The 8,658-nt window shown below is 45.6% G+C and overlaps 1 protein-coding gene across 1 annotated transcript; it reads right to left on the reverse strand.

Moving 5' to 3' along the window:
- Nucleotides 1-2,380: 2,380 nt before the first annotated feature.
- Nucleotides 2,381-4,596, reverse strand: LOC126992032 (histidine-rich glycoprotein-like). The gene is made up of 3 exons (XM_050850705.1): nt 4,510-4,596; nt 2,535-2,894; nt 2,381-2,488 (listed from the first exon to the last, which is right to left on the reverse strand). The coding sequence occupies exons 1-3, from the start codon at nt 4,519-4,521 to the stop codon at nt 2,381-2,383; spliced, it is 480 nt and encodes a 159-aa protein (XP_050706662.1). The 5' UTR covers nt 4,522-4,596.
- Nucleotides 4,597-8,658: the final 4,062 nt, after the last annotated feature.

Here is an 8,658-nt window from a genome sequence, read left to right on the forward strand (position 1 = left end):
CTTCGCCCCGCCGCCCAGCCCCGCCTCCCACGCATCTCACGGGGCCTGTTTTGCCGCCCCTTCCTGCCCCACCCCCTCACCCCGGTAATTAGGCGTTTTATATAGCCCGAAGATGGAGCGATGGGGAGGAGATGGGGGGAGTTGCAGTGGGAGGGAGGGGGTGGGGGGTTGCAGTGTTTGTGTGTGTGTGTGTGTTGGGGGGGAGTGGCAATGTGTGTGTGTGTGTGTGTGTGTGTGTGTGTGTGTGTGTGTGTGTGTTATAATGCTTTCTTCATCTGTATATTTTAGCCTTCAAGGAACTGTTTGTCTTTAGGATTTCGCTTACTTGAGTTAGTCCTTAAAATCACGACGAAAGGTGACCTAAAGCCATTTCTAGCACTATTCCCAGCGCATTCCTTTGCCGCGTCTTATTGCCATCCGGGTCCTTTTTCTCTTCATACTTTTACTGTCTATCCTCCTCCTCCTCCTCCTCCTCATTCTCCTCTTCCTAATCATTCTGATATACGTATACTTTTCCTCCTCTCATTCTCTTCAAACTCTTACTCAATCTTGCTTCTCATCCTCCTCTTCTTCTTCTTCATAACTCAGCTCTTTCACAACTTTCTCCTCCTCTCCTCTTCATATACTCTCTATCTCGCTTCTCATCTCTCTCTTTTAATCCTCCTCTTTTTCATATTATTCTCCTCCTCTCCTCCCATTATCCTCTCCATACTCTTACTCTTTATCCTGCACCTCATCTCCCTCTTCCTTATCATCCTAATCCACTTCCATATCCTTCTCTCCTCCTCCTCCTCCTACTACTACTACTACTATTCCACATTCGTATCACTGTTTTTCTCCTCAAGTATACGTCACTTCCACCCTCCCTTCTTCCCTCCCTCCCTCCCTCCCATGCTGATTAACCTGCCGTCCGCCCAAGGTCTAGGTAATCGCATGCAATCCCTGTAAGGCGCCTTTTTCTTGGATATCTGGCATTGCGGCAATCAAGTTCGTTCTTTTTTTTTTCTTTATCGATGTTGGGTTGGCTAAGATATAATCATATTTCACTTTTTCTTCACAGACTCTCTCTCTCTCTCTCTCTCTCTCTCTCTCTCTCTCTCTCTCTCTCTCTCTCTCTCTCTCTCTCTTGAAGGTAATGATGTAAAACGATGATGATGGGTAAATAACGATAATAATGATGGGAATATTAATGATGATGATGATGATGACGATGAAAAGGACAACGACAACAATAATGATAAGGATGATGATTAGGCTGAAGCTTACTGTGACGATGATGATGACAACGATGGCGATGACGATGACGGGATGAGGACGATGATGTTAATATGATGATTATGCATTATCAACACTATATCACATGTACTGCTGAGGCTCGGTAGCTGTCACTGACTTAAACACTTCGTAATTACTCCAAATCTTAACATGCTTTTTCTCTTTTGTAGTATTCTTTTTTTAATATGCCTATTTTCGAATTGGTGGTGGGAGAAGCAGTTAGATTTCCTTTCAGAAGAGAAATATCAGAGCCTCTCGGTTGACTAAATCCAATGGCAAACAGTTTATACGAATCATTTTTTTTTTTTAACAGCAGAGGAGTCAGTTCAAGGGCATAAAAAAAGGTAACAAATGTGAAAAAAAGCCCGCTACTCACTGCTCCCGTAATCCTGTTGGTTCACCTTTTCTCAGCAAAACATCTCAAGACTACATTTCACGACTACAATACATCGCTTACTGTTCCTCACCTGATACAAAAGAGAACTAATTAATCATGCAGCTGTTAACACATGACCGCACCAGTGTTGTACGTTCATTGTTTGCTAGAATAAAGGCTGGTTGGTTTATGAGTTTTATGTGTTTCTTAAGGATAAGAAAAAAAGTACACTGGAAGGCTTACTGCCCTTACCTGACACAAATGACGGCTAAATTAACAGTACACCTGCGCTGGTTGTAATAGTGCAATAAATCACTTACCGAAAAAGGAAAAAATAAACCTTGGTGATTAGTGAGTTTTAGGTACGATAAAAGAAAGTGTCACATTAAGGCATTGCAGTTTTATTTAAAGGGCGTGAGGGCGAGGGGGCCGGGGCGGAGCGGCGTCCCTCACCGGTGCTCCGGGGCGGCTGGGGCGACACGGGGACGCGGGAAAAACCGGCGTGAGCAAGACCGGCCTATCCGTGAGTCCGGGTGTCGGCGCCTCTCCCGCCAGCCGCCCCGGGGAAGCGAGTCGCTGCGTCGAGACAAGTGGCGGCCGTGGGGGGAAGGAGGAGAAGGTGGCGGCCCGCAGCGGGTTGGTCGTGGGGGAGGTGGAAGATAAAGTGGAGATGAAGGAGGTGGAGTGGCCCGTTGCCGGGTCATGGTGAAGTGAAGAAAGGGATCGGCTCTAGTGGTGGCGGTGGTAGGAGCCGTAGCGGTAGTAGGGGTACCTGTAGTAGTGGTAGCCGGGGTGGCCGTACCCGTAGTAGTGGGTCCTGCTGGGCTCTGCGCTGGGCTCGGGGTCAGCGGAGCGCTTGTGGTGGTTGTGGTAGTAGTGGGGCCTGTGGTAGTAGCCGTAGTGGTGGGGTGACCGTAGGAGTAGTGCCTGCTGGGCTCAGCGGCAGCCTCGGGTCAGTGGAGCGCTTGTGGTGGTGGTCGTGGTAGGGGGTGTGGTGGTGGTGGCCGTAGTAGTGTCTGCTGGGCTCTGGGTCAGCACTGGCCTCAGGGTCAGCGGACCGCTTGTGGTGGTGGTGGTAGCGCGGGTAGCCGTAGTGGCGGTAGGAGTAGTGGCCGTAGTGGGGGTAGCCGTAGTGGTAGGAGTAGGGCCGGTGGGCGTCGGGGTCGGCTTCGGCGAGGGCCTCGGGCTCAGGGTCAGCGTGCACCAGAGCCGCCACTGCCAGGAGGCCCAGAGCCACACACACCTGCGGCAGAGAGCAATGGGACCCCTTAAGTCTCCTTCCACCTCGTCAGCAATGGGAGGCGAGGGGACAGATGGCCGGCACGTGGTGTGATGCCAACGTATCATTTAAGCAAATTTGAGACATTGCACGTGTGAAAAGGAAGAATTAATACTTTAGCCCAGTGTGAGCAGACGGAGTGTCAAGAAGAGGAGAGTAAGGAAGGGCAAAGAGGGGGTGACATTATGATGGAGGCGTGGACTGAGGGAGGGCGTGAAAAGGGGGTGAAGGAGGTATTAAGAACATTAGGACTTAATGAATGAAAACACAGAAGGAAGAGGGAGAAAGATGATCATGGGGACCAGGAGACTGGGTAAATATGCACAAGACATGAGAAGTCACTCGACCTACAAAAGACGAATTATATATACCTGATGACACATGTCTTTAGCATCCACAATGTAGAGTATTCAGTCTTTAAACATACCGGTTCATCCTCTACATGACTGATAATCCTACTCTACTTGTTACTTTCCTGGATAATGCCATTTGTTTTGTACTACTAAAGCTGAGCCCACGGACACGAGCCATCTCTTGTTAGAACCTCATGAACGTCCATATTTTGTAGTAATTTGCTCAGAGGGAATGAGGATACCACAAACATTAACAATCTTAAAATGGTTAAAATACTTGACCACTTCATCAAAATGATTACCCTATCCAATTACAGTCGATTTGTGTTAAAGATGAGTCATTTTGTTACCATACTAAGAACACGATCACATATCTTTTTACTGCATGCAGCGGTGTTACGAAAAAACACGCATTAATCAAACATTTGTGCCGGTGAGGGAGAGTAAACGAACGTGAACAGTTTGGAACATGTAGTGGCAGAAGAGAGTTCATTAAAAGTTGTGGACATCAGTTATTATACAATCTACATGTCAGGCAAGGATTAGTCTCTAAGAAATAGTGAATAGCACACTGACCGAGTAATAACTAGAGATAACTTATTTATATATGAGGAGAGTAATTGAGATCAAGGGAATCGCAGGAAGCATGACAGATTGAATGAACGACACAGCAGAAAGCCTGGATCATGAGGGCGTGTGCGAGGTCATGCGTGAGTGAGGAAGTGGTCAGGACGGCTGGATCAGTGAGGGAGGCAAGTCCAGGAGTGCATAATGAGTGCCTGGATCCAATGGGAGAGAGGAAGAGTGACAGAGGCCGAGTCGGGGAGGGAAAAGCAACTGCATGGAAGAATGACTGGATGAAAGAGTGAGGCTGTATCGCTAGAGTGGAAGTGTGAGTGACTTAGTGGCTGAGGCTGGATCATGTGGGCAAGTGGAACAACTGACTAGGTGAGGATAGATCTTGAGAATTAGTGGATGGGCGAATACAGGGTGGATCATGTGGACAAGTGGAGGAGGAGGAAGTGAGTGACTGAAAGAGGATTGATCGAGTGAGTGAATGGGTTAATACAGAGTGGATCATATGGACAGGTGGAGGGGGAAGTAACTGATTTAGTGCGGATAGATCGTGAGTGTGATTGGATGGGGGAGTGGAGGAGGAGGAGGTGAGTGGCTTAGTAGTGCTGAGTAGTGGCTGAGTAGTGCCGAGTAAGTGACTCAATACTCACGTAGGTCTTCATGGTTGGTGCTGATGTCTGCTCACTGCCGTCAGCCCAAGTGTCTGCCAGTCCAGCCCAGCCCACGCCTTATATACTTGTAAACCGGCCTTCGTGGGTGGCTCACTTCCCTCCCCTTCCCTCTCCCTTAAGCCCCTACTCTCCCCCCCCCACCCCCCACCCCTCTGACCACGACACACCTGCCGGCCAAGCTTTCTTCAGCGGCCCTTGATGGACGCATAGTTGAGGGACACTGGATCTTTACCGTCATGTGTATCATCACCCTTTACTCTGTTCTCTTCGTTATAAATCCGGTGTATTGATGAGGCTCAGTGCTCCATCTTCCTTACCAGCCGTTAGCACTGCCTTGCATATTGGTGCCTAGTGTCTGTACGTTAGCTTATTTATTATTTATCATTATATTTCTTGACTTATGAATCACTTGCCAATCGATTTCCTTCTGTCTTTCTTCTGCATGTGGCTAGTGTATGTACTTTAGCTTACTTATTATTTATCATTATATTTCTTGACTTATGAATCACTTGCCAATCGATTTACTTCTGTCTTCCTTCTGCATTAGGCTCGGTGCTCTCCCTACCCCCTTGTTAGCTGATGGCGCTGCTTTGCATATTAGTGGCCAGTGTTTGTTCCTCATCAGTCAATATCATGTTCACTCTCTTAAGTCATCTCTTTCAATTTCATCGTGATTCAACTATTATCTTCATTAGGCTCAGTGCGCCATCTATTCACGTGCTGATGGGGCTGTCTTACATACTCATTACTGTTCCTTCCTATCACCTTTCAGTTTGTTCCCTTCCTTATCAATCACCCATCCTCATAAGGATCGTGCACTTATTTTCGCGAAGTCGTGCCTATTAATCTATAAATTGTATGTTTTTCCCTTTTTCACATTTCCTGTGTGTAAGACTTTTCATTCATTCTCATTTTCTAACACGAATAGTTTACTAATACAAGAGTCCGAGAATTTCTTCACTCAAGATGAAGAAAACCAGCAAAAGTAACACCAGAGCCATCGACAGCAGGATAATAACATCAACAGTAACAGTGTCAGCAACAGAGGGCGGATGAGGTGGAGGTGGCGGTGGAGGTGGAGGTGGAGGTGGAGGAGGAGGTGGAGGAGGTGGAGGAGGAGGTGAAAGAGTAGGATGGTGAGGTAGAAAGTATCAAATATCACCGGCCAATATGATATTTTAGTTCCAGTCAGTAACATAATTGGCCACGGAAACATCGCTACGTTGGTATAAAGCTCTGTGCGGCGTGTGCTGCGGAATGTTGATCCATAGAGCTGCGCACAGTGACATTCGACATTCCTTGTTCTACCCTTGTCCCAATACCTTTGTTCCGATAGTCATGCTCCAATACCCAACACAACGATCACTATTACAGACGTCGGGAATGTCTAGTATACGGTAAAATTTTTCTCCACACAACTGTAAGAAAATATAGTTATTCATTATTATTAAATTAATCCCACAAAGCAACTCGGGGGAATCACGCGACATAATTTGGTGTTGACTCAAAAGTCCTTTGTTTGGTGTGCCGGAATGAATCATGCTAAGAATGTCAACTATTTCCTTTTCATAGCCTGTACATATCACTCAACTATAGACATGCTTATTATTGTCCGCGTGTGTGTGTGTGTGTGTGTGTGTGTGTGTGTGTGTGTGTGTGTGTGTATTTACCTAGTTTACCTATAATAGTTGAGTGTGTGTGTGTGTGTGTGTGTGTGTGTGTGTGTGTGTGTGTGTGTGTGTGTGTGTATTTACCTAGTTTACCTATAAAAGTTGTAGTTTTACGGGGCCTGGGTTTTACGCTCGTGTGGTCCCGTCTCCGTATCTGCAATAGTTGTGTGTGTATGTGTGTGTGTGTGTGTGTGTGTGTGTGTGTGTGTGTGTGTGTGTGTGTGTGTGTGTGTGTGTGTGTGTGTGTGTGTGTTTCCTTTTCATAAGTTGTACCACCATATCACTACACGATATCAATGCTTTTTACTGCATGTGTATATCTGTTAAGGAAGGCGACGTGTGCTTATGATATACAGTCTTTTATTGGGTGCACAAACTTTCCTATTCACTCGCTGGCAGAACGTGACAGGGTGGCGCCGTGGAGTGTAACCGTGCTATGATGGCGGATTTCTCCCCGTGAAAGCAGGTAATTGAGTGTTGTCTGGCAGGAAAGCTTAGCCCGACAGTCGCCAATCAATCACTCAAGTAAATAGATGTATAAGTAAGCGAATACGTTAATGACTTTTACTTTGTTTTCAGTGTTCTAATGTTTATTATATCACTTACAAAACCATTTAGTTTTTGTACAAATACTTTACTAATATATCCATTCTTTTATCAGTTGTCCAGTTATCAAAATAGTAAGTCTGTCAATTAATCATTCCTAACAACAACAAAAAATATACCCGGTGATTAGAACAAAAACAACGAATAACAGTCGAACAAAAGCAATCGTCTCTTATTAACCAATCACCTATACGGAAGGAAAGTGACAAAAGGGCATGAAATGGGAAGACAGAAAGAAGAATGTAAGAAAGAACACAGGAAAGGAACATGAAGGTCTAGGAAGTAGGATATGATGATACAAATGGAGGAGAGGAATAGTATCAGGAATAGTAAAGAAATAGTATCTCCACCCGAAATTGACCTCTCTTTTGGCTACTCTTTACTCTTGTCTTTTATAGGAGCAGCGATTAGCGGGCTTATTTTTCAAAGCTTTTTTTTCTTTGTTGCCCTTGAACTGCTTCCTTTCTGTACATAAAAAAGGAAGCATGTAAAGGAAAGAAAAGTGACAGAGGAGGATAAGGAAGATATCAGAAGAGAAGAGGAAATAGGAAAAGAGAATAAGTGCAGAGATGAGCAGAGAAAGGAAAAGTGAATGAGGAGAATGAGGAAGATATTAGAAGAGGAGAGGAAATATAGGAAAAGAGAACTGCAGAGAAAGAAGGGAGATTAGTAGAGAAAGGAAAAGTTTAGAAGAAGGAGGAAGATATCAGAAGAGAAGAGGAAATAGGAAAAGAGAACTACAGAGAAAAAAAGGGAGATTAGTTGAGAAAGGAAAAGTTATAGAAGAAGGAGGAAGATATCAGAAGGGAAGAGGAAATGGGAAAATAAAGAAGGGCAAAACAGTAGGAAGAGAATTTGGAGGAGATCAGAAGGGAGGGGGAGGGGGTGGGTGAGAGGCGAGGAGGGGGGGAGGGGGGTGTATGGTGGGTTACACAAGCAGACGATTAGAGAGTTAGTTTAGTCGCCGTCTGGCCTGACTAATGAGTGTGGCCGTCAGGTGGTTGATTGCCAATACCTGAGTGGTGGTTACCTGCAACACCCAACCATGTCCCACACCGCCGCCGCCGCCACCACACCCACGACCACCGCCACCACTGCCGTCTCCACCAACGTTAGTATCACGACCTCAGACAACTGATATTACTTCAACTACCATAACTACTACTTCTATTTCTTCTATAAATACTTCCATCACTACTATACTTCTGCTACTGTTATTGCTAATACTGTAAATGTTATTCCTCCTCCTACTCCTACTCCTCCTCCTACTACTACTACTACTACTACTTTTCTTTATTTATCTTATATCTACTACTATCATCGCCACCATAACTATAATTCTGCTCCTCCTACTACAGCTGCTATCACTACCACTACCACCAATACAACTATTACTTCAAATTCTACCACTACTACTGATATAACCATTACTGTATCACAACTACATCTGCTTCTCTACTGTTTCTACCAACCATCACCACAACCACTACGACCCATACCAACACCACAGCAACAAACATCGACACACTCATAACCAGCACCACGCTCTTCATCATATCAAAAGTTAACCATCTCACTTCCACAACTACATTATCATAGCCTCAGAAAGTAGGAAACAATGTAATAATCACCAGGTAAGTCTTCAAAGGTGTGACAAGGACAGGTGTTTGAAGGACGGGAGTCAAATTACAGCACCCATTAGCTCACTCTTTTCCTTGAAGTTGTGTGTGAAGCGTGAACAATGTTGTCTCCGGGACCCTCCAGCGATGTGGCGCGGCACTCACCTGAGGACGCCATGCCCAGGTAAAATCGGGTGCCGGACCTTTTCCCCCTCTTCATACTCTTCCGCTCT

This window comes from Eriocheir sinensis, unplaced genomic scaffold, assembly GCF_024679095.1.
Source record: "Eriocheir sinensis breed Jianghai 21 unplaced genomic scaffold, ASM2467909v1 Scaffold386, whole genome shotgun sequence".
NCBI lineage: Eukaryota > Metazoa > Arthropoda > Malacostraca > Decapoda > Varunidae > Eriocheir > Eriocheir sinensis.

Bases quoted from the DNA above. Each gene is read 5' to 3' on its own strand.
- LOC126992032 (XM_050850705.1), bottom strand. The intron at 2,489-2,534 runs GCCCCACTACTA...GCTGACCCCGAG, and splicing joins CACTACGGCTACTACCACAG to CCCAGCGCAGAGCCCAGCAG.